Raw genomic sequence first — 26,938 nt, 5'->3', positions numbered from 1 at the left:
ATTAAGTGCAGAGAAATTCTAATATTATTTTACCTATCACCTCACTAAAATTTAAATTATTTCAGAGAAACACTTAGAAAGATTTGATTTCACTAGATTTTAGAAGTATGAGGCACTTGATAGAGGGTCATGATTCATGAACCGAATAAAAGGTCAGATGTGTACGTGGCAAAGGCCCAATCTAACTGACAATGTGGTCCATGCATGGTTTCTACCTTTGGAAGCGCACACCTAACATGGAGGTGATAGTTCATAGTTCACTCCCATTGTGGGATCCTAGGCATTGACCTTTTCTTTCTTCTCTCCGCTATACTATAGGGGCACATTTTTTTTATGTTATTCCCTCATTTTTGTTAGGGTAAAAAACACAAATAAATTAATGGAGGATAGTTGTTACATGAATAAGTCAAATTAAAAATTGATTCACGAATGAATCAAAATATACTTATATGTAATTCGAACCTATTTGATTCGAACTCCAATTGCATATAAATCGAACCTATTTGGTTCGAACTAGACACACATAATTCGAACCTAATTGGTTCGAATTACACACGAATTAGACTATCTCATAATTCGAACCTAATTGGTTTGAATTACTAAGGAATAAGTGTGAATATATTACGAGCATGGGATTGTAATTGAAATGAAACAAATTTAAAATGTTGTAACATATACAGAAAAATTATTTATTATATAAAGTTTATAGAAAATATCTTTAAAATTAATTTTAAACTTTTTAAATTATAATTAATATACTCTTTTAATTTCTAAGATTACTTATATTTTACTTATTATTTATTGTAAAAAAATAATTTTTTTTAATATATTTGTATCTGCTTGGGTTTAATTGTATGCCTCGTTAAAAAATACTTCTAAAATCAAATCCTTTTTATTTTTTTAATAATTTGATTACAAATTTAAAAAAAATATTTTATATCTTTAATTGTGTTAGTTTTTTAATCTTAAATTTCATTTCGTTTCAATTTACTTTTACATTTTTTTGTATTAATTTTATCCTTACTTCAATTTAATTAAAGAACATTAAATCCTAATAAAATAAAATTAAAATTAAATAAAGTTAAATAAAATAAAATTTAAGAATAAAATTAAAATAATATTCAAATTGCATATATAAAGTGTATTTTTAATTTAATTCCAATATTTAACTATATAATCTCTAGAAACAGCGATGAGCTAAAGAAATATACACGTAAAAGATAAAAATCAAATTTTTTATTGACATTAAAAATTTTTTGTAATAAATTATATATTCATTGAAATGGAACAAATTTAAAATGGTGTAATATATACGAAAAAATTATTTATTATATAAAGTTTATAAAAAATATCTTTAAGACCAATTCTAAACTTCTCTAAATTATAGTTAGTGTACTCTTCTGATTTCTAATATTATTTGTACTTTACTTATCACTTATTGTAATAAAAAATTAGGCTTTTTTTTTAAATATATTAGTCTTTGTTTAGTTTTAATTTTTTGCGTTAGTTAAAAAATGTTTCTAAAATCAAATCCTTTTTAATAATTGCGTTTTGATGTTATTTAATTTCCGCATCATGTCTTGCTTAATTTAATTTATAGACTAATTTATTCTCTTACGTGTGTTAAACAGACATTTCCTTTAAAACTCCTTAAACGAAACATATTCATCAATTATAATCCCATGCACGTAACATATTCACACTTATTCCTTAGTAATTCGAACCAATTAGGTTCCAATTCGTGTGTAATTCGAACCAATTAGGTTCGAATTATGTGTGTCTAGTTCGAACCAAATAGGTTCGATTTATATGCAATTGGAGTTCGAACCAAATAGGTTCGAATTACATATAAGTATGCTTTGACTCATTCGTGAATCAATCTTCAATTTGGCTTATTCATATAACAACTATCTTCCATTAGTTTATTTGTGTTTTTTACTCTTTGTTTATTAAAAACTAATCACGAATCTAAATTATATTTAAGAGTTTATTATTAGTTAATATTTTTTATTTAAATTAGGAGTAAGATTTGAATTTACGATTTTTTGATGAATATAAAAAAATTATGTTATTTAAATATAATTCGTTGGTTTATTAGTTAATAAGTTGTTTTATATAGAAAATGAAATTTAAACTCCCAAATTGATTAGGGCCTAGTTTTTATCGGTTAAAATTGTAGGATTATTATTATTATTATTATTATTATTATTATTATTATTATTATTATTATTATTATTATTATTATTATTATTATTATTATTATTATTATTATTATTATTTATAAAAAAATTAATTATACTATTATAAAAAAATTGATTATTCTACTATGTTAAATTTGATTATTTTAATAATTAATTATTTTGTTAAAAAGATATTAAATAATATAATACATAATAATATTATCATGCTATGATGTTAAGCTTAGCTTTGAGTAAATGATTGGATATTTGTTATTAATTAGGTTTAATTCAATGATTTTTTTGTTTTTTGTGATTATCTTAACGAGTTCAAGAGTGATATATTGAATGGTATTGTTAATAATTATGAAATCATATGTTAAATTAGATTTTGGTTGATGTGATAATTTATATTTGGAAGACATTAAAATTTATGTTACATTATAACTATATTTTAGAGTATTTATTTATAATTTATTTATTATTTTATTATAAAATAATTTTTTTTATTAGACTACACTTGAATTAATTAAACTAATAAATCAATGACTAAAACGATTCGATAATTCATCCGGTTTTTAGAACCTTGATTTTTAGTTAATGAATGGATGTTGACAATAAAAAGAGAACAACTTTTTATCTGTCATCTCTAAATTGAAGTTAAGCTTACGAACAAAACATAGTACTGAGGATAGAAATTCCATACAAGAGTGTCATCTCAAAGCATGATAATTTTGAAATTCAATGTTCTTTCCATCATTGAAGGTTCTCCTTAATTTGGTAATATGAGGACTGAAGAGAATATGTCCATATGATGAACTAAAAAATTCTTTTTTCCTTTGGGTCAAGATTATGAACTAAAACTTTTACCACATTCTTAGAAATTAGAATTAAAATGATCTTTTGATCTATAAATGGTATCCTATATCATGTAAACTTTTTCTTTGACATGGACCCCTAGTAGTTATTGGGTTCCCGCCAAAACTTGATTCTCCTCCACCATAACATAATTGCTATTGATATGCCTATAGTTTCGAACATGTTCATCATTAATTTGCCATTGATCAAGACGCTCCATTATATTGACCATTTGAGTCCAAATGATGTGGAATGCATTGAATTTACAGGTCCTCTTCAAAGCAATATAGTTTAGCTAATAATTTGATGTTGTGTTTGTTTATTGTCTCTGAATAATAAAGACACAGATATAAAGGCATACATGTAAATAGATATAAATACAGGTAAATATATATTGTTGGAGTGATGTTAGGTAGCCAAAAAATAATTACAATATAGGAATATTATATAAAAATTTGTATTCTCTTGATAAGCAAGTGACATATACTTTCTTATCACTTATATTTCTTATCACCTATTATTTTGCTGTATGTTTAGAGTTATTAATGTTCTTTCCAAAATTAATTTCAGTTTCTTTCAAATCAAATCCATAACATCTATTAATCACATTATTATCCATTAAAATGCAATAATTCTCTATAAAAATATGGAAATTAAATTAAAAAGTTTTAACAACTTCTAATATACAACTTATATTTTACATATAGACGATTAAAAAATAAAAAATAAAATATAAAATATAAACAAAAATTAAAAATAATTTTTTAAAAATAATTATTAACTCATCATATTAAAATCAATAAATAATCATACATATGAATATTAAATAAAAATATTAAAATAATTAAAATCATTATCTATTAGTGCACATATGAGATAATTTGAAAAATACAATAAGACGTATAGTTTAAAATTTGATAATATTAATTATAAACATTATAGGTATGAAATTATAAATATTATGAATACAAATTATGGATGTTATTAACATGAAATTATGGATGTTATGTGTATGAATTTATAGATGTTATGTGTAAATTTATCAATTGAATAAATTAATTTAAGAATTTGATATTTTTTTAAATTCAATTATGATAAAATTTAAAAAACATCTGTGTTAACTTTATATTTACATATGCAATAACTAAAAAATGATATGTGTATAAATGTAATATCTAATAAACATGAATTTAATTTTTAGATGTTAGTTGTATGTAATTATGGATATATATATATATATATATATATATATATATATATATATATATGTACGTACGAATGTTATATGTATGAACTTAGTTAGTATATAATATAATTATAAATGCACGTAAAAGCACAAAAAAAAATTAAATCAGTTATACCATACCTCATTAAAATTAGTGTGGTTTTTTATATTCTCGAGAATTGGTTGACTGACAACAACCTTATCGGGTGAGTCCGTCTGTTGTTCAAATTCTTCATCAGTACCTTCTACCATAAGTACCGTATTAAGATCGAATTCAAATGTCATATTATTTGCAACGATAAACGCGACTTCTTGTAAAATTTCTTGACTTATACACTATTCTGCTTGCAATGGTATTATAGTCATGATCTTTGAATGATCATAATTAAATTAATGGAAAGTATATATTACAAAGAATCAAGTGCAAGTAAATGTCTTAACGGAAACAAAGAATTAATGATTTTTTCGTATTTCTATTGATTGATATTAAATGCCTTAAGGAAAACAAAGAATAAGTGTAATTAACTCAATTAATGTATATTATATTTACCGTCCATTATTATTATTATTATTATTATTATTATTATTATTATTATTATTATTAAATATAAAAATTAAATTATAAAAGGAATATTAAGTATTGATTACAAGAATGCCTACTAGTAAAGACTATGATATTATAATTAATAAGTAGAATTGATAAAGATATGATAAGTAGAATGATAAGAGAGTGAGATAAAAAATAAAATTATTATTAAGTGATATAAATGAAGTAAATTATAGAAACTTTTGGCTAATTATGGCTGAAAATTTTTTGTTACCAAACCTTTTCCATATTGTTGAGTTTGCAGCAGAATTTTGACTTCTAATAAATAGAAAGTAATATAAAATTGAACATTGCTCACAATATTACACTCGCTATATAATTATTAAAGAGAAAAAAGAAAGAAAATGAATAATTGCTATAGATATGAATTCCTTTGATTTTAATTGAATTGAATACATTTTGATTTCACTCATTTATATAGTTTCCTAATTTTTATAAATAACACGAGAGCATACTATAAAATAGTTTCCTATAAAATCTCATTAACTATCAACCATTTTCTCTCTTCCATTCTTTGTCTGCCTCCCTTTGTTTTCTCTCTGTCTTTCTTTTATTCTCACAATTCTCCACCTCGTTCACAATTTGAAATCTACTCAAATTTTGGACGATAAAGTGTGGTATTTATATCCGGTTGTATCATTTTTACAATGACTGCTTACGTACCTTTGTTCAAGATCAAACCAATCGTAGTTCCTCTATTTCTCCATGTAATGCCTAACATGAAGCAATATTGAGCAATCTCAAACAGTGTTAGAACTTGTTTCCTGACACTACTTTAGTCAACATATCAGCAGAGTTTTCATCTGTGTGTACTTTTATAAGAGAAATGTTACCTTTCTCTATAACATCGCACACGAAGTGATATCTTACATCAATATACTTGGTACGAGCATGATGAACCTGATTTTTAGCCAAATGAATTACACTTTGACTATCACAACTCAGATTCACGCAATCTTGCTTCAACCCCAAATCATCTAGAAGACCCCTTAGCCACAATGCTTCTTTCACCCCTTCTGCTACTGCTATGTATTCAGCTTCTGTAGTAGATAGTGCCACTGTAGCTTGTAACATCGATCGCCAACTAACTGAAGCACCTTATATTTTATATATATATAACCAGTCGTAGAACGTCTTCTATCTAGATCATCAGCATAATCAGAATCAACAAAGCCGCTGATTTGACATGATTTTCCACTAAAGCATAAACCTGTGTCAATGATACCCTTCAAGTATCTTAATATCCACTTGACTGCTTCCCACTATGCCTTACCCGGGTTTGTTATGAACCTGCTAACAACACTGACTGCCTGTGAAATATCTGGGCGTGTACACACCATAACATACATTAGGCTACCGACTGCAGTAGCATAAGGTACATTTTTCATGTAAGCCTTATCATCTGCTGTTGTGGGAGATTGTTTACCAGAGAGCCTAAAATGTGGAGTCAACGGCGTTACTACCGATTTAGCATTTTTCATTTCAAACCTTTCAATGACGCGCTCAATGTATCCTCTTTGGCTTAAAAATAATTTTTTGCTTGATCTCTCTCTCTTTTAATTTCCATGCCTAATATTTGTCATGCAGCACCCAAGTCTTTTGTTTCAAATTCTTTACCAAGTTGAACCTTTAACATATCTATCTCTACCTTGCTCTTAGAGGCAATAAGCATGTCATCCACATACAATAGAAGATAGATATAATCACCTCCAAGAAGCTTACGAATGTATACACAACAATCATAATTACTTCTGGAAAAACCTTGTTTTAACATAAAGGAGTCAAATCGCTTATACCATTGCCGAGGAGATTGTTTCAATCCATATAGCGATTTCCTCAAGCGACATACCTGACTTTCGTTACACTCAACCTTGAAACCCTCAGGTTAATACATGTAGATTTCTTCCTCTAAGTCACCATGCAAGAATGCAATCTTCTTGTCTAGTTGTTCCAACTCAAGATCACCATGAGCGACAAGACTTAAAAGCACCCGTATGGAAGTGTATTTCACCACAGGAGAAAATATCTCATTGTAATCAACACCTTCTTTCTGTGCAAATCTCTTTGCTACTAACCTAGTTTTGAATCTTATATCATCTGACTTAGTAGGATCTTCTTTTCTTTTATACACCCACTTATAACCAATTGCAGTCTTTTCCACGGGCAATGCGACCACATCCCATGTCTTGTTCTTATGAAGAGATTGAATCTCTTCCTCCATAGCAACCAACCATCATCTGGCACCATATCTTTTGACAAAGCTACCATAGATTGTTCATCAAATGTAACATTCCTGCTAATTACAAACTTAGAATCAGTTACACTCCAAAGGCGATATCCTTGAACCCCTCTTGGATACCCCAAAAAGATTGCCTTCTTAGCTCTATCATCAAACTTATTATCTTTGACATGATAATAGGTTGTGCATCCAAAGACTCTGAGTTTCTCGTAATCTGCATATTTTCCAGACCACACCTTATAAGGTGTGTCTCCATCTACAGAAGAATGTGGGGATCGATTCACTATGTAGCAAGCTATAGCAACTGATTCTGTCCACCATTCTCTGCCTAACTCGGAATTAGAGCGCATACACCTTGCCTTCTCAAGTAGCGTACGATTCAGTCGTTCGGCGACTCCATTCTGTTGTGGTGTTTCTCTAACTGTCCAGTATCTTGTAATGCCATCTCGGTCACAGAACTCCTTGAAAGTCCCATCTGTGTACTATGTGTCATTATCAAATCGTAGAGTTTTTAGCATCCTACCTGTTCGTTTTCAACCATTGCTCTCCATCGCTTAAAAGTATCGATTACCTCATTCTTATGTTTGAGAAAGTAAATCCAAACATACCTGGAATAATCATTAACAAAAGTAACAAAATACCTGGAACCACCCTTAGAAGTAACTTTAGCCGGGTCCCAAACATCAGTATGCATGTAGTCTAACAACCCTCTGCTTTTATGCTTGCTTGTAGAAAACTTCACCCTATGTGCCTTTCCATACACGCAATGCTTACAAAATTTTATTTGTGGTTTCTTCATATTCTTCAGCAAACCTTGTCCACAAAGCAATGATAGACCTTTCTCTGACATATGTCCAAGCTGCCTGTGCCATATTCTTGTGCAATTTGTTTGATCTCTACTTCCACCGATTTCAACTACTAACTCACCTGTGACGGTTGTCCCCTAAAGAGAATAAAGATTACCGTGACGAACTCCCTTCATCACTACCAAAGAACCACGAACAACTTTTAGTACATCATTTTTCGCAACTATTTTACAGCCATTTTTCTCCAACAAACCTATGGAGATAAGATTTTTCCGCAAGCCTGGAATATGCCTCACATCCTTTAAGGTTCTTACTCCTGCATCATGCATCTTGATTCTTATAGTACCCAACCCCACATTTTTACAAGCATGATCATTGCCCATTAAAACTATGCCACCATTTATTCTTTCACAGGTAGTAAACCACTTCCTATTTGGACACATATGGTGAAAGGCTCCTAAATCAAGAATTCACTTACGGAGATTTCATAAGATTGTTCTTTACAGAGTAACAATCCTCCTCATCATTTGAGACGTAGCTTGCTTCTTGCTTTTCTTTTGGGTTGTCGTTGTTCTGTTTCTTGAAAGTTATCTTCTTATTTGGACAATTTGCTTTGAAATGTCCAGCCTCACCACATTTAAAGCATGTTCTCTCCGCGCGAGGTCTAGATTTTGGCCTAGACTTTCCATGCTTATTACCTTTTCCTCTTTCATTAGTCCTTCCTCTAGCCGCGAACAATCCTTGTGCTTAATCATTATACTCTCTTCCATTTGAAGATGACATTACACTTGTAGCAACCTTACGTAGATCATCCGCTAAAAGTGATGCCCTCGTCTCATCCATGGTCAGAGTGTCACCTACCAGCATCAATGTCTGCACCAGATTTTCATAGGACTTCGGTAATGAAAGTAACAATATGAGTGTCTGGTCTTCATCATCAACCTTCACATCTATATCCTTTAAGTTTGATATGATCCTATCAAACTTATTGATATATTCTCGGATTGAGGTGCTTTTCTTCATCTTGCATGTATACAATTTGGATTTTAAGTAGATCCTGTTAGTTAGAGTCTTTGTCATAAAATTACTCTCTAACTTTATCCAAACGCCTGCTACAGTTGTTTCTTCGTTCACCAAGAAAGCAAAATCCCTCTCAAGACATAAGATTATTGTAGCCCGTGCCTCAAGATCTAATTCTTCCCAATCCTCATCTTTCATTCCTTCCGGTTTTTTTCTCTTTTTCCGCTGGTGCCTTGTGTAACTTTTGTGATATAAGCAGATTTTTCATATGCATCCTCCAATAGAAAAAATTATTTTTTCCATTGAACTTCTCGATTTCATATTTGTCTACTTTGACATTACTACTAGTAGAAGCCATTATATTCAAAGTTAAATTTTACCACTCAAATAATGAATAATATAATGTTGGCTCTTGATACCAATTATTGAGTCTGCAGCAGAATTTTGATTTCTAACAGATAAAAAGTAATATAAAATTGAACATTACTCACAATAATACACTCGCTGTATAATTATTAAAGAAAAAAAAATGAATAATTGTTATGGATGTGAATTCCTTTTATTTTAATTGAATTAAATACATTTTGATTTTACTCATTTATATAGTTTCCTAACTTTTATAAATAACAAGAGAACATACTATAAAATAATTTCCTACAAAAACTCATTAATTATCAACTATTTTTTCTCTTCTATTTTTTGTCTGTTTCTTTTTGTTTTTTCTCTGTCTTTCTTTTAATCTCACATATATAATATATTTGATAAGAAACTAGCAAAAACACATAAAAACATTTCTCATTAAAAACCAATTTGACATCTAATAAGGAAGAAATTGTTGGTGATCAAAGTAATGAGAGTAGAAAGAGAAATTTAAAAAATTTGAAAGAGACGAAATTATAAAAATTTGTTTTAACTTTTTGGCAAAATACTATGTTATAAATAAGAGAGATATGTCACCGTGTTATGTCCTGGTGGATAAGAACAACCAAACGCAACTTCAGTGCACCCTTCCACCTGGCTAGATTATTATGTAAGCGCAAATGTTCATCCTACTTAGACCGTGTTTAGAAATACATTGGACAAAGTTACAATTGATTCTACTGTGGTGGGGTGGGAAAATGATTTTTTAAGTTTTAGATATGTTTGGCTGTTTACTCTCAAATCAATTATGGTATCTAAAATTGATTATGAAAAAGTAAAAATTTGTTACTATCAATCATAGTCACTTTTAGTGGAACTATTTAAAAAATAATAATAAAAAAAATAATTATTTGTGCTTATAAATTTTATAAATATTAATAAAAATATTCATAAAAGAAATCAGTATTATACCTATTAAATATAAATTTTGTACTATAAAAATATCTAAATTTTAATTTTTTATTAACTTTTTAATAAATTTTCAAATTACCCTCGCTCTTTATTTTCAACTCCACCTCTATTCCCTCTCTTCTTTTCCAAATCTCTTGTTTCCTAATTCCTAGCACCTCCGCCGACGTCTTCATCAAATCTTGTAGCCCAAACACCCCTCTGATTGTTCACCATTACAAGGTCTCCCATTCTCCTTCTCCTCCCCCGTGGCCCTCCTCTGTTCGAATTCCCTCTTATTTCTCATGGAGATGCGACAAATTCGAGTTGAGATTGGTGTTGTTTCCATAGCTAATGAAAATTCTTTTCGTGTTCTTAATAATCACCATGAAGGAAGAAGGACCAATCGTGGAGAAGGGAGTTGGAGACAAGCGATCTCGTGGTTCAGATGAAGTCCTTGATATTCTTGCAGCTGCTTATGCATATTTTTTTGCTTCCGTCAACAAGTTGAGACCTACGTACATTTTGCATTTTTTGTTGCTGCTGCATATCTCTTTTAGTCTCATGGCCTGCTTCAAAAATGGAGATTTTGTTAATTCACATGTTTCCTCTTCAAGCCAAGTGCAATCATGCAAGAGGAGAGGTAGCGGCCGCGCTAGGACCGTCGTCAAAATTGAAGAAGGAGATTATACCGAGAGAACAAATCACGATAGTGGAGTCGTGTGATACGCGTTTTGCATTGACTTCGAGAGTTTCGGAAAACGTGATGAGGTTATCAGAAGGGAACGGCGGTTGCGGAAGCATGAGCCGCGCTGGTGAGGCCGGACCTTCGACAACGGCGTTCAATTTGACAATGATGTCATCTCCAGAAGGTTTGTGTAACGGAAAGCCGTTTTGAAGGGCAGCAGTAGAGGATTGGAAGCCAAAGGGGTAGGCAACGAAGCAGGGACGGATTTATGTTGAAGGGAGTGGGGGCAAATGCACCCGGTGGAATTTAAAAATTTGTTAATTAATACATAGTAAAAAAATTATTTGCCCTCATTATATAATCAAATTTGATCCCATTATAAGTGAATTTCACTCATTAACATCAATGATAAAAAATAAATAACAATTCAAAATTTAAATAAATTTGTTACCATAACATTTAAAGAAAAAAGAGTAAAATAATTATAAATTTGTTATTTTATAATTGTGACTAATAAATAAATTTAAAATTTGAAAAATATGTTTATATACTCAGTGAATAGTACTGTTATGCTGTGTATATATATTATATATATTTGATTATTTTTTAAAATAGAGGTAACTACTATTTTTTTTTTTTTTGGTAACTAGGTAACTACTAATTTGATATCTAAAAGATTTAGACGCAGACAAAATAATCGTTAAATAATTTGAAAATTGTGATAAAAATAACTAATAAATATTATATTTATTAAAAGTGACAAAAAAACTTTTAATATTTAACAAATGATATATCATTTAATCTAAATATTTGATAGTCAATAGAATTCAGTCTAATATTTTATTATATTTGATTATAAATATATAAAATTATTCTGTTAAATTTATTTCAAATTAAATAAATTATCTTATTAAACTAATTTTAATATTAAATTAAAAATGACTAATAAAAATATTAATCTTATATTAATTATTAAATAAAAATGGTTAAATAAATAATAATAATAATAATAATAATAATAATAATAATAATAATAATAATAATAATAATAATAATATATAAGAAATCAAAATAATACTGTTTATTCATTAATATTTTTTTTAAGTTAACTTTAATTTTTTCTGGATAACATCAGTTGAAAATTTTTTTTAAATATGAATATTATAAAGAATCGATTTCGTAATCGTATGAGAGATAAATTTTTAAATGATTATTTAATGACATATATAAAAAGAAAGACATTTGATTGTATTGACAATGAAAAAATTATTTAATCTTTTTAAAATATAAAACCTAAAAAAATGAAATTTTAAATTATATATTATTATTTTAATTATTATTTTAATATTTTAATTTATTAATTAGATAATTTAAAGACTAGTTATATTTTATAATAACAAAGTATAATTATAAAAATTATTATCATATTATGTATATTTTGTCCTCACTCACAAAATTTTCTGGATCCGTCACTGCAACGAAGGATTGGGTGTGTTAGATGTAGAAGAGGGTAGAGTTCCAAAGATGGTAGGAATATTTTGGCGGTGATTGTTATGAAAATTTGGGATTTGGAGAAGAAGTGGTGGTAAGGTTGAAGTTGAAGATAAAGGGTGGGGTGATTTAGAAATTTTATTAGAAAGTCAACAAAAAATTAAAATTTAGATACTTTTGTTGTACAGAATCACTTTGTCAGTATTCATAAAATTCATAAATATAAATAGTTGTTTTTCCTAAAATCAATTATGTAGAACAAATGTTAAGCTTTTTGAAACGTGTAATAGGTACGTTGAATTAGCATGCTTACAAAACCATTCTGAGGCAATTGGACCAAGAGTTTAATTACAAACATATGAAATCCATATTAGTTTGATACTTGAAAAATTAGGTTGATATTGTAGCTTCAAACCTTCAAGCTCCATGCATCTTTCGGTATTGGCTCGCATTTTGGAATTCTTCTAATCCTAGGGATATGCATTTTATTTTAGTTGGTTGATTGCATTAACTGTAAAACCAGTTTGATTCTGTAATTTGATCTTGTGTCTATCAGACACTTTTGGACATGTGGTATGTCATTGGAATGTTGTGCTTTGTTATAGACTTGCATTTTTTGTGGAATTGTGGTTGATTTACTTTGTTGGGTAACCTTTCTAAAAGCTCAGGTGTTATTCAGCATTCCTTTCCATTATAAATGCAGCATCTTAGCATACAAGACAGCAAATTAGATAGAAGATGTACTTCATCATCCTAGTGTGTGACCAATGGGAATCAAATCCTCACTGACATGACCTAGTCATGTTTCAATTTTCAAGCATTCATTAAGAATGTTATACCATATATGAGACAAGAGAATCATATAAATGGGTTGTATGTTGACTGAATTTTCCCTCGCTGTTTAATCCATTTCCTATCTCAGGTCCAAATTTCATGCTAGATGCATATGTAACTTAGTATCTATGTTGAGTATAAATTGCAGATGGGTTTTTAGTTCATCAAATTTCATTTTTTGATATAGAATCCAATAAGTGCCTTGGAATTCAAAGCAATAATCGAATCGGCACCTCTTTGCTGATCTACTTTCACAAGTGACTTAATCAAACTAGCTTACAATCTTACTTCAATTTGCAGCAAAACAACCATATGTCCCACATCACATAGGGTAACAAAACCTTCATTATCTCATCATGCCACGCTGGCAGATGGCTTCAATTTCTTAGGTGGTGGGTTTCCTCCAGAGATAAGCACATACAAATAAAAACAGAGCATTGCAGAACTGAAAACAAAAATTGCATGCATGCATAAATAGTCTAAACAAAATAGGCATAATTTCGCAAGTCGCAACAAAGAGGCTAAAAGGAAAATTAGCAGTTTCACAGACAAAAGTGAAAATTAATAGATAAGAAGCCACAGCTTGAGGTACCTTAAAATAGCACTGAAGCCAGTTGGAAATATTTTCTTTGCCTGCATCAAGAAAAGGGAAAATAAGTTTACTATGGAAAAATAGGCACATGATAAGAGCTGACTTTGTCAAAATTGAATTTGTCAAAATAAGATTACTACCAATGAGTAGCTCTGAAAGTTCTTCCACATAAGGATTCCTGCCAATGCTGCAAAATAAGGAAGCAACATGTCAAGAGATGAACTAACAATTATCTAATTGATAATTGGACATCACCAAGCTGCACGATCTTAAGTTTCTTTTCTTTTATTTCCAAGAGCAATGAATAATGATGTCTTGAAAATGACGAAGTCCTATACCTGCTTGTGATAGAATAAATGGTAAACTTGATTTTCCTTTCCTCCAGACCTTCAAGCTGAGGGTGCTGAGGAATAGTAAAGCACCGCCAAAGAGCACACCACTGGTGAGTGTTGCGGTGCTCCGTGAAAAAAGGAATCCAATAATCCCTGCAGTTAGAATAAATCCACCTAAAACAAAAGACAAAGATAAAAATATTACATATTTGCATTTAAACATAAACTACATTTGATGTAATAGATGTTACACTCATAAGTTCATCAACAAAAATCTAATAAGTGGTACCCACTGATAACTAGTTGGGCTAAAGTGCAATTAAGCAAAGTTGTATCCACCACCACAAAAGCAAACATAGTTTAACAACAAAGTCACCAAACAAGCGAAATATCAAACAATGAAACTTACCAAAGGGAATGCCTAAACAAAAATCGTGAATTTTAGCAGTGCCTTTCTGTTGACTGATGCCTTCCATTGCTGCCTCTTCAGAGCTTATCTTTTCAGCATCATGGTTTTCTTTTGCATCAGCTGCATAACTTAGTGTAGTTTTGGTATCAGAATCGGAAGTATCTGTGCCATGCCTCTCCAGACTCATAACAATTGATAACTATATGAGATATGCTTTCTGTTTTAGTATCAATATCAAACAATTGCTCCAGCATATTTTCATTTAGCAAAAAGTACATTACTTATGCAATGCAAGCATGTTTCTAAATTATAACTTACTATAAAAGTCTAGCACCATCCCCCACAATCTCAAAGGACAGGAGTGGCATATTCAATCTAAGCATATAGATTCACTATGATTTCCACTAAGTTCAGCGAAACAATACCTATAAGCAAAGACCAGAGCTCGAATATAATCAAACAAATCGTAAGGAAGTAGTTCCATTAGGAAGGAACATCTTCAATACTAAATATAGTGATGAACTAATCCATGAACCCTCCTCCAAACGTAAAAAGGTGAATTCTCCATTTAATCAGACAAAAATGGCAATTATCCTTTAATTGCTACTTAAGGAGAATCGATTAAAATATTATATATTCTTGACGCAAGAATTCAGCTAGGCAAGCTATGATTTCGGGAAGCCTTCCTTTAGATCTGACTAACTTGATTTGAATCTATGGACATTACTGACAAAGAACAAAATGCACAAAATCTAAAGACATTTGCATGCAATTCGAGCAAAACTCTGAAACTCAGCTAGCTATCTATCTCCTTTAAAAAGAAAAAACCTAAGAATTTGAAATTGATAGATGTTGAATAGAGTTAGAGAAGAGAGAGAGAGAGAGAGAGTGAGACCTTGGAGCGAACGGAAGGAGATGGAAGGTGGGATCGCCGGAGCAGTTGGAGGGTGCGGGTGCGGTGAGAGTAAAGGGCGGTGGAGCAAGAGAGCTGAGGGTGAATGTGAGAGACAGTAGCAGCCATAGCCGTACCTGACGTCATCTGATCCCGGTCACCGCAACAGTTGATTGGAATTGAATTGGGGAAATCACACACACAACACAAGAATGGGTTTCGATCTCTCAAACTGGTCTCGGTCAATGTTTCTTTCCACCGCCGACCATCTTCTCTAATAAGGAATGTGGTCACTCATGCTGTCACGCAATCTCATTTTACCTTTTTCTTCTTTCTCCTTTTTTTTCTTTAATATTCCTAACAAAATGTAAAATAATAAAATATAAAGAAGAGTGGTGCACCTTTACGGTTTACCATTATGTAACCTAGTTGTCGGAATTGAACCGTAATCAAATAGATAAAATTATTAGATTATTGAATTATTGGTTTAATCAATAAATTATTGATTAAATTGATTGATTCTATTTTATATAAATAAAAAATAATTAAAAATATAAAATTAAAATTTAAAATATATAATTTTATTAATATTTTAAAAATATTAAACTATTTTAAAATAATATAAAACAGAAATAATAAATATTTTATTATTTTTATTCTATTATAAATATTTTTATTTTATTTTTATATTAAAATAATTATTATTTTTAAATTTTAATAATTTATTAATTAATTTATATTTATTGTATTATTATATACTACAAGTATTTATTAAAAAATAATATTAATAAATATTATATAATTATGAAAAAAATAAGTGAGTTTATAATTATTATTAAATAAAAATATAATTAATTTAAAAATGAGTGAAATTAAAGACAATGATAATCTTGAAAAAATCATGAAATAAGAGAAAGGAAAAGATACAATGTTTTTAGTATGGATGAAACCCAACAAAAAATTTAAAGCAGGTCAAACTTTAACGTATGCTAAGTTTTCAAATTAATTTGTTTATGATAGAGAAGAAAAGGAATGACATCCATGCAAGAGAGTCTATCGAGAGGTTAAACTATGTTCCAAGGTACAGGTGATATCTATTATATGAAAATTTTGTTAACTATTTAAAAAAGTTGCACAACATATGAGTCTGTTTTGTCGATTTTTAGCAAATCGATGGTGGTTTGATATCTAATGATCTGGGAGCGAAATTTACTCCTCTTTGCAGGTATCAGTTTTCTAAAAGTGCATCAAAGTGTCTTCGATTAGACAAGTATTGAAAATAAAAAATAAATTGAAGTTCGTAAAAAGATAAAGGAAGTTTAAAACCATAAATTCGAAAAAAGGTAAATGAATGAATTGAAAGCGTTTGCGTTGAACTTAAAAGAAAGTAGTAAAATGCCTTTGATTGAGTCAAAGGGCTTTGACATGAAACTTAAAGACGCTGAAATGTAAATTGAACGCTGAAATGTAAATTGAACATTGAAATTAAAGAAATGTTTGAAAGATAAATTTGTTTGAAAAATAAAGTTTACAAGAAGATAAATTGAAAGAGTAAAAACATGGAAGGAACCCTATAGAAAAAAGACTCGATCGCAGACTCAGGAATTTGCTGGGAATGTGAATATGTTTGAGTGTTTTCTGAGTTAAAATTCCAACCCTTATTCCCTAAAACTTTCTAGTATTTATAATCTACTTCTGTAACTGATAATTAATTACAAGATACAATCTTGTATACACACTCCATGGTAACCGTTCTCGCCCTTTTGGCCAATAAACGTCCATTCATAAATTCCTCACGTGGTAAAAGCCTTCAACTCCTCCACTACCGTAACTACAGGATTGAAAAGTTTACACAGGTTGCTACGCATAATTATTTTTTTTATTTTGTTAGGTAAACAATGACTTTTGTGAACAATGTGAACAATGGGTTTTAGAATTAGTCCAATAAAATAAAAAAACACTCCACTTTTAAATTATCCCTAAACTCTAACATTAAGATAACCATCTGCACACCTAATGAATTTGAAAATCCACACATTATTAACTGTGCATGAATAAACCAAATTAAAAAGAATAACCATCCAATTAAAAATAATGAACATAATCATCTACATACTTATTGAATTGAATATCTGACATATCCATTATTTATATTATTTACTATTATTCTCATTATCTATTTATATTTTTTTTATTTTTTATTACATAAAAGCTCAATTAATTGTGTAAAACTAGAGAAGAATTCAGTTCGAACTATATACTCTTTTAGAAAACACTAATAAAAAAATTAATTATGTTGGAAAGATATTTATATTTTTTTAGACCAAATGTATGTTAAAAGATAAAAATTCATCTACAATTATCTTTATATAAAGTTGAGAGTAAATTATCATTTCTATCCACGAAAGTTGGAAACGCTGACATATCTACCCATAAAAAAAGGAAATTACTATTTGTACCCATGAAATATGGATTTCGCATAACAAAATTATCCAAATACTAAAGAATTACCTAAAATTCCTAAATTACCCTTATCTTCACCACCACACCACCTCCTTCACCCAATCACCTTCTAACCCTAATCCTCTTCACCCAGCCACCACCCCCCTTTTCCTTTTTAATCTCAAATCACTACCATCACCACCTCCACTACTATACATCAATCATCATCTTCTTCACATAAAGCAGCAGCAATAACAACAACAACAACAATAATAGAAAAAGCAGAGAAAAAATAGTTCTTGCGCGTCGTCGTCCTCTCCTCCTTCTCCGATCTCTTGCGTGCTCTCTTCCTTCCAGACCAGCGACAACGATAGCAACAGACGCAATCAATGGCGGCGACAAATGTGATGAAACCGGCAGCAGCAGGAGCGACGGCGGCGACAGCTCCCCCTTCCTTGGTTCTGGCTCGCATCTCCTCTTTGGGCTCCCTTAACAACAGCGACGATGATGCGATAGCGGCAGCGAGTCCCCACGTTGCCAGTGCGGTCTCGCTCCCCCTCCTCTTCTCTTCTTCTTCCTCGGGTGGGGGTATGTGTGTAATATTTCCGTGTGTGAGTTTTAGAGGGAAAGGGAGTGGTGGTTGGGTGAAGGGAGTGGTGGTGGGATTTGAGATTAGAAAGGAAAAAAGGGGTGGTGGCTGGGTGAAGAGGGTTAGGGTTAGAAAGTTGATTGGGTGAAGGAGGTGGTGTGGTGGTGAAGATAAGAGATTTTGCAGGTAAGAGAGAGTGTGGGGGCAAAGAATCTGAAGATGGTTCTGTTGTTGCTGATGATGGTGAAGTCCTTTTTCTGAGTTGAGAATTTGAAGAAGCAAAAGAGAAAGAGAGAAAAGCAAAACACAGAAGGAAAGTAAGAGAAAGAGAAAGAGGAAGGAGTTGGCAGAGTTGACGGATTATGGCGGCGGCGACGAGCTCATAAAATGAAAGGAGAGAGAGAGAGAGGATGGGTTAGTAGTGGTGGTGGCAGCAGTGGGGAAAAGATGAGAATATTGAGAGAGAGAGAGAGAGAGAGAAAGAGAGAGAGAGGGGGGAGGGGAGGAGATGATAATGATAGTAGTAGAGAGAATGGTAGTTTAAGAATTTTATTTAATTTTTTAGAGTTTGAATAATTTTGCTTATAAAAATAATTTTTTATGGGTACAAATGATAATTTTCTTTTTTTATAGATAAATATGTCAGTATTTTCAACTTTCGTAGATAAAAATAATATTTTACTCTAAAATTAATAATAAAAATTGTTAAATAATTTAATAAATTTAACTAAATTATTATTTAATAATTATCTACTATTAAATTCACATAAAAACTATTGTATTTGAGTTTTTCACTATGATAAAAACACTTTCCTAGAACGGGGGTAAATAATTTAAAAAAAATGAAGTCGGTTGACTTTGTGAGTAGGGTTTTCAGTTTTCACTCAACACAACTTCTTAATTAATTGTGTCATATATATATATATATATATATATATATATATATATATATATATATATATATATATATTCATTTTGCTCCTTTTCATTGAACTATACAAAAGATATTCTCACTATTTGGTGATGCCATATGCCCTGTTAATTTATCATTATTTTCCGAGCTTTCACAACAATTTTTTTAAAAAATATTTTTTACCACAATTTCTTATTATACTCATAATCAATAAAAAAATGTCATTAAATAAAAATTTGAGTTACTAGTCATTCTTATTTTGACAGATATTTCTCTTATATTAATTGTGACTATACTTTATATTTTATGAACAACATTAACACCAAATAAAACCTATATTGATCAAATCATATCATTGTGGAACCTTTTTTTTCCAATATTGGATTATTAGAATTTAGGAGCTGGGGACACATTTTTTACATATCCATAATATTATAATACCCTTTAAATATCAATTTTAAATCAAAATATCATTTTTATCACCATATTAAAAATAATTTTTGAGCAAAGTCTAGTAACTCGTTTTTAAAAATTACATTTAACAAATCAATGATAGTGAACACCAAATTTATCAGCTATTAATAAAAAGAGTTTTGATCATTTGTATCTAAAGATATAAGTTAAGTATATTATAAAAAAATTGTTTTATATTTTTTTATGTTTTAATGTATTAAATACATCAAAATTATTATAAAATTTCTATTATTATAACACAAGTTAATTAAATTCTAATATAAAATATGTATTAAAAATAAATTAAATAATACATATATTTATATATAAATATCTATTTTTGGTAAGTAAATATTTGATTTTAGTAGTTACTTTTAATAAATAAATATATAACATAAATACAAAAAGTAAAAAAATATTATAAAAAATTTAATACGATAATTCAATCTAATTCATACATTAAGATGACATAATGAATTTAAAAATTAATTTTTTTTATTGGTATAACAATATATGATTGATTATTTATGCAAAATTATTTTATACTAATAATGTATAAAAATTAAATTATATAAGTTTTAAATATTAAATTAATAATATATTTTTTTCTTATTTTTAAAATTAATTATTTACTTAACATTTTTCAAAACTACAGAAAAAGATGTGTATGTTATTATAGGTGTGTTTGATACTACATACAAATACAAAATATAATACAAAGACGCTTTAGTACAAAAAATTGTTTGAACAAAAATAAAATATATAAATATAATTTAAATTACTACATCAAAAAAAAAATTTTTGGGTACATACTTTGATAATTATTTATTTTATTATATTATAAATGGCAAGCACTAACAATATTATATGCAAGTTCTCCCATTTAAACCTTTTTGGTTATCGTCCAAAAAAGAACTTTCTTGGTTTACGTCATGAATTCACGATGTATCGAATTCTTCAAATTTTACAATTTTTTATTCCAATATATAACTTTTAGAATGAGAATCGGAGTAAATGCCTATTGGCATCATGAAAGTGTTATATTACTCTACTAATTAGAAATTCATATAAAATAATTGCTGTTTAATTAAAACAATTTTTAAATTATATTAGAATCGTTTATGCATTCTCTTAGCTTTCAATGTATACATATAGATGTCGTTTTTCAATGAATGATATTTGATCATGGTATATCTTTTTAAATTAAATGTATAAGATTAGAATGATAAATCACATTTTCTACTAGCTATACTTAAATATTTTGACTCTAGTATATGTTATTTTTGAAATTGAATGACTGAATCTATTTTAAATCTCTACTTATAAAAAAGTAGAGTAATTTACGCTAATAAAATAAATAGAGTTTAAAATTACATAAATATTTTAAATTAGAATTAGTTATATACTGTATCTTGAATATTTTTATATAAATCGAATTAAATTGATTTAATTTATCATGTATATATTGTATCAGTAATAAATCGAATCAACTTAATTCAATTTATTATGTTTATCCTAGCTATATAAGTAGTAAATCTTACTTTTAAATTAATCGGTTATGTATTATTTATTAATTTTAAAACATAAATACCAATAAAAAATATTTTTATTTAAATTTAAATAAAATTTTAAAAAGATCAAAATAATAAGAATAGAAATCTAATTTTGGTATTTTAGTTCAAATTTCAAAAAATCTACATTTTTTTATATTTATGAATTTAAAATAAAACAATAAATTATTTCTAAAAATTTATTAAAAATTATAATTTGACTCATTAGCATCTAAAAAATTATCAAAATTTTTTAACGTTGAGAAGTTATAAAGTATAATGTACAGGAATTAAATTTTGATTTTTTTCAGAGTTAAAAATAATAAATAATTATATAATATAAAAAGATCAACTATATTTATATAATATATAATTTAAAAAATAATTAAAATATTATATTAATAAAATTATAATTTAATTTATGAAACTAAATATAGAACAAACGCTTTGATAACACAATACTATAAGAAATTACCGGATTAGCGACCGATTTATCGATTAAATAGCGACTAATTTGTGTACAGGACCACCAAACCCTCACCAAAGAATATCGGTCGCTAAATCGTAACCAAATATTCGGTGGTCGAGTGAATCGGTCGCTAAATAGCGACCAACGTTTCAATCGCTAAATCAGTCACTAATTTGTGACCAGTATTTCGGTATCCAATTCGCGGCCGTTATCTCGGTCACCAAATCGGTCGCTAATTTGAGACCAACATTTCAGTCTCTAATTCGGTCGCTAAGTGTGGATCTGTCAATCAAGTATTTTAGTCTTTTTTTTTTAATTATCATTTTTACTAAATTTTTACATTTTTACCATCAAATATTGAAAAACCATAAACTAAAAACCTTCACTTTTAACACATAAAAGTAAATAACACTTAAACAATAACCAAAATATCATAACACACTTGAACAATAACCAAAATAACTCATCAATTCAATATCATAGACAACAATAATAAGTATGCAACACTCTCATTACTAATTATATCATTTAAACTCTATTAACTAACTAGCATCACAAACTACTAATCACTCTTCAGACGTACGTTCACCATCTTTATCATCTTCTATATTTGTCTACCTTCTAGTTGAGAAATCGGATTTTGAAGCATATAGTCAATGAAATCAAGTCTTCTTTCTATCTTTTCCAACCTAGTTTTTAAGTCAGCGTTATCTTCTTGCATTTTTTTTTATTATTTCTTCATGTTCTAACATTCGCAACTACTCTTGCATTCTCTTCATTACTTCTTTATGTTTTAACATTCGCAACCAATCAGATGACTGAGAACTGGAGCCACGATAACTAAGTCTTTTGTCAATTACAGTAAATTTTATTACAAGTCCATGAATTCTTCCCTTTTTAAATCTGAATATTTCATACCACACATCCATCTCATTTGATGCATTACTTCCTTTTTCAGATGTTTTTTGTATAGCATGTTCTATAACATTTTTAAATTCATCCAGTTATGCATGCAGAAAATTAAAGTATATGTTAAGTACTCAACTACAAAGTTCAAAGACTCAATGAAAATTAAATTCATCCTGCCATCTTTGAAAACTAAAAATAAAGCATGTTAAGTAACAATTCCAAAGCTCAAAGACTCATTAAGTTCTTGGAGGATTCGGTCAAATAAACAGTTCAAAGTTCACGGTTGCTAATGATAAATGTCAACAGTCATGGGAATTAGTTAGATACTCCACCTATAAAGATAAAGAAAAACAAGTTGCATAGAATCATGACACTGGATTAGCTATGAGCATCACTATACTCATGTTATCGCATAGAATCATAAATGTTCTTTGGTGGTTGATGTTTAACTCCTAAACAAGATATTTTTGCCAAACTAATTTTACTTTAACTAATTTCAGGATGGAAGAGTCATATGCAATTCACTACCAAAATATGGAAATGGAAGTGAAGCAGGAAATGAGAAAGGGTACCTGATGGGAATGACAACTTGCTACCCTCAACCTGGCTTTATCAAGATCTCTAATGGTGAAGTTTTGACTTTGGAGGTTGACTACAGCAACACTAAGCTGCATAGTGGTGTTATGGGACTTTTCTACCTCCTTGTTGCTGATGACCTCCCACATCACAACAACTAAAACTCATCTCATTTAATTGTTTATATCTTCTATGATATTATTTTAGCATGCCATATGATTTTATAATAAGTTATGGGGTGGGACTTGTAACTAGTAAATAAATGCATATATTCTTTGCGAAGAAGAATATATAATTGTGTTTGTGTGATTTTAGATTACTGTCTATATAATACGTTCTCTTCCTACAATTAATAACAAATAACAGTAATTATGAATATGGCTGATTTTATATTACTAACATGATATTTTCATTCCCTCTTATATTTATAGTTTAATTACAACTTGCAAGGCCTCTCTCTATTGGAATTTCCAAAAGGATGTTACAACTAATGCACATAAGCACCAATACAATATGATGATATTTGCATTCCCTATAAATATTACAACTACAGAGGGGGCATATATGTTGATAAAGAGGCAACACACACATTAAGAGCAGCCATGACGAGCTACTGTTGGAGCCAAGAAGCAAGAGGTTTGACCACTTGATTTTTTGTTCACAAAATATTTGCGAATTTGCATCAGAATCGGAGGAGCTGACTACAATTCTACACCGTGCATACGATAACATCATGGTTGAGATGGAATCATTGAAAGCCAAAAGGAAGGGCACATCTTCTTTGTCTCACGAAGACGCCAACTTGGAATCCGTTAACAAACTTCAAAGTCCCCCAAGAATTCAAACAAGAGGACGTCTAAAAAATAGGCTAGGTTTAAAGTTGGACAAACAGATTGCAAATGCCACAAAAAAGAAGAAAACGAAAGGTTTAAATGAGGTAAAAGGGATGTTCTTTAAATATGTGGTGATTGAGTTTATTTTTTTCGTTAATAGTTTAGCTAATACGTGAGTTTGTTATATTTAGTTAAACCTCTTTGATGCTGCATCAGTGGTGCATTCAAACTCCAGCCAATATCAAGGATGTGTTATGAATTATTAGTTCAGGGTACCAGCAGCAGCGGATAACTCTTTGGGTGTATAGTTACAGGATATGGGTGTAAAAGCACTGTTCTTTTGGGTGTATTTCTGAATTTTCTTGTATTTCACATTTTACATGTATATACATATATATATATATACTTCAGAATCTTGTTTTTATGTTATAAAATATTGTTTATTTTTTTTACAACGGTTTAAGGGTTTTAGGTATTAGGGTTTAGGGTTTTAGGGTTTACGGTTTAGGTTTTAGGGTTTACGGGTTAGAGATTAGGGTTTAGGTTTTAAGTGTTTAGGATTCAGGGTTTAAGGGATAAAGCATCAGGGGGATAGATTTTTTGGTGTATATTCAACTTTCTTTGGGTGTAAAAAATAGCAGGTTATGGGTATATATTTAGTTTGATGTTTTCCTTCATATTATAGTACCTGTAATTTATACATTTTGAATACAGTAGAGAGAGTTTAATTATTGAAAGAAATTTTACAATAAACTGGATTATAATTGAAAATTTTTTACAGCATGTATTCAATTTGTTACAGGACTATATAACTTTTACATTAATCAGTGTCAATATCCTTAGAATCTATCTGACAATACGGACTCAATAACAACGAGGATGGCTTGGACAGTCTTATTGCATTACTTCTCCTAATGGTTTCAGCTTTGTCTAGATTCATGTCATGGAATAGAATCCGGGAAGCATATTCCACTCTAAAGTGGTCCACCTCGTCCTACAGTTAAAAAGAATATTCTATTTAATCAACCATGTTAATTGAGAAATGTAATACAAAGTTATTTAGTTTTAAACATATTTACCTGGGTCCAATTGTCCCACTCATACTTCTGCCTTTAATGTCTGCGGGTTCAAATATCTCAAGCCACTTTATTACGTAGATAGCACAGTCATAGCTGAAAACAAAGAAAATAAATTACAAATTACATATAGGAAAGTTTAATTTTCAGAGTGAAAGATTCATATCTTGTCTTTTGGTCCGAGATGTTAAGGTATGGTGGTTTAATTTCCTTGTCCTTGTCCTTTGTCTTCAGAGGTGCCCCCAGCATATACTTTAATTCGTGAAATTACATATCCCTTAAAACACAAAACAAATCAGTAATACATGAATAATTTCAAAAAAAGGGATACACCCAAAGGAGCACAAAGTTACACCTTATATTGAACAGAAATACACCCAACTCTTAAAATATAGAACACAGAAACAACTTACAATGAATGTATTCAGGGCAGTTCTCTCATCGGACGGAGATTTCGTGTGATATGGGTCGACTATATAAAATTTCCGCTTTCTTATATCAGCCAACCATAACCACCAATGTTGTGAATGGCAAACAAGTGCAAAAATCTGAAAAATGTTCAGATTGAACACTGTTTTAGTTTATTTGGCACATAAGTAAAAAATGATAATAAGAATTTTTAGAAATAAAAACTTACATAACGATGCGATGCTAATTTTTTAAGGTCCAAGAAGGGTATAAACATTGGGTAGTCTTCCACCCTGAACGGCTTATTGTTATTAGGCTGTAATACCCCTTTCGGATGATTTCCTAGGGCCATATTCTACAAAAATTGTGAACCACCAAATGAATACAGAAAATACACCCAAACGAATCCAGAAAATATACCCAAATGAATAAACAACTTACACCCAATTGAACACAGAAAATACACCCAAAATAAGACAGAAAATACACCCGAAGAAATGCAGAAAATACAACCAAAATTCGTTGAAGCAACCCTTACCACAATACCAGGGGGAGACAGTATACTTCTTCTTGAAACCTCTTAATCTTTTGCTGGATTAGGATGAAGCATATGGCAGAGACAATCTAGAAAAAGATGCCGAAATTAATTTTACATCAATCAGCATTGCAGTTAATTTTGGTGATAAAAACATTAATGTTATTATAATATTACCTCAGCTTCGATATGCGTTTCAGGTGCAAGTGATGCAAGGTGGAGTTTTGACAAAGTGTATCTATCTTGGGCTTGGAGTGTGCAGATGGTATCAAACTCATTAGTTAGTCCATTTGCGTATGTCTTCACTCGTATGGCTCAAACGTAGCATTTCTCTTTTATGTCAGAAGTAACTTCATTCGTCCTCGCAGGAGTTTCAAACTTCTCGAAACTCTCTGCACTACTCTCCATTGGAATCTGCAGACTTTTTTCTTTTGTTGTCACCCTACCACTTGCAATTTTGTGTACCAGATCCCCTAATTGTTCTAGCAGTTGTGGGATTTCTGGAGTTTTTGCCCTCCCTCTTTCTTGCGTTGACGCTCCCTCCTGCGTTGCTCTTCTTGGCTTGAATCAGTCAAGCCAAGGCTGAATGATGGCAACGAATCTATTTTAGGAACATACGATGTTGTCCGTGCCATCATCATCAGCGCAGCAGTGTCTTTTGGGGCTGGATTACTGCGTGATCATGTATAACGTATTATAAGAATAAG

General features: G+C 29.7%; 1 protein-coding gene and 2 long non-coding RNA genes across 3 annotated transcripts; 1 reads left to right on the top strand and 2 right to left on the bottom strand.

Moving 5' to 3' along the window:
- Window positions 1–13,406: 13,406 nt before the first annotated feature.
- Window positions 13,407–15,858, bottom strand: LOC112695990 (protein FATTY ACID EXPORT 1, chloroplastic). The gene is made up of 6 exons (XM_025748544.3): window positions 15,482–15,858; window positions 14,587–14,785; window positions 14,184–14,351; window positions 13,986–14,032; window positions 13,846–13,886; window positions 13,407–13,698 (listed from the first exon to the last, which is right to left on the bottom strand). The coding sequence occupies exons 1-6, from the start codon at window positions 15,623–15,625 to the stop codon at window positions 13,608–13,610; spliced, it is 690 nt and encodes a 229-aa protein (XP_025604329.1). The 5' UTR covers window positions 15,626–15,858; the 3' UTR covers window positions 13,407–13,607.
- A 6,456-nt stretch (window positions 15,859–22,314) lies between these two features.
- LOC140173414 (uncharacterized) lies at window positions 22,315–23,505 on the bottom strand. Its single transcript, XR_011862157.1, has 2 exons — window positions 23,376–23,505; window positions 22,315–23,135 (listed from the first exon to the last, which is right to left on the bottom strand). It is a non-coding gene; the product is annotated as an uncharacterized lncRNA (long non-coding RNA).
- Window positions 22,336–24,628, top strand: LOC140173415 (uncharacterized). Its single transcript, XR_011862158.1, has 2 exons — window positions 22,336–22,473; window positions 23,304–24,628. It is a non-coding gene; the product is annotated as an uncharacterized lncRNA (long non-coding RNA).
- The last annotated feature ends 2,310 nt before the right edge of the window (window positions 24,629–26,938 follow it).

Source organism: Arachis hypogaea, chromosome 6, assembly GCF_003086295.3.
Source record: "Arachis hypogaea cultivar Tifrunner chromosome 6, arahy.Tifrunner.gnm2.J5K5, whole genome shotgun sequence".
Taxonomy (NCBI): Eukaryota; Viridiplantae; Streptophyta; class Magnoliopsida; order Fabales; family Fabaceae; genus Arachis; species Arachis hypogaea.
The sequence above is the reverse complement of the archived record's forward strand: the minus strand, read 5'-3'. Positions and strand labels throughout refer to the sequence as shown.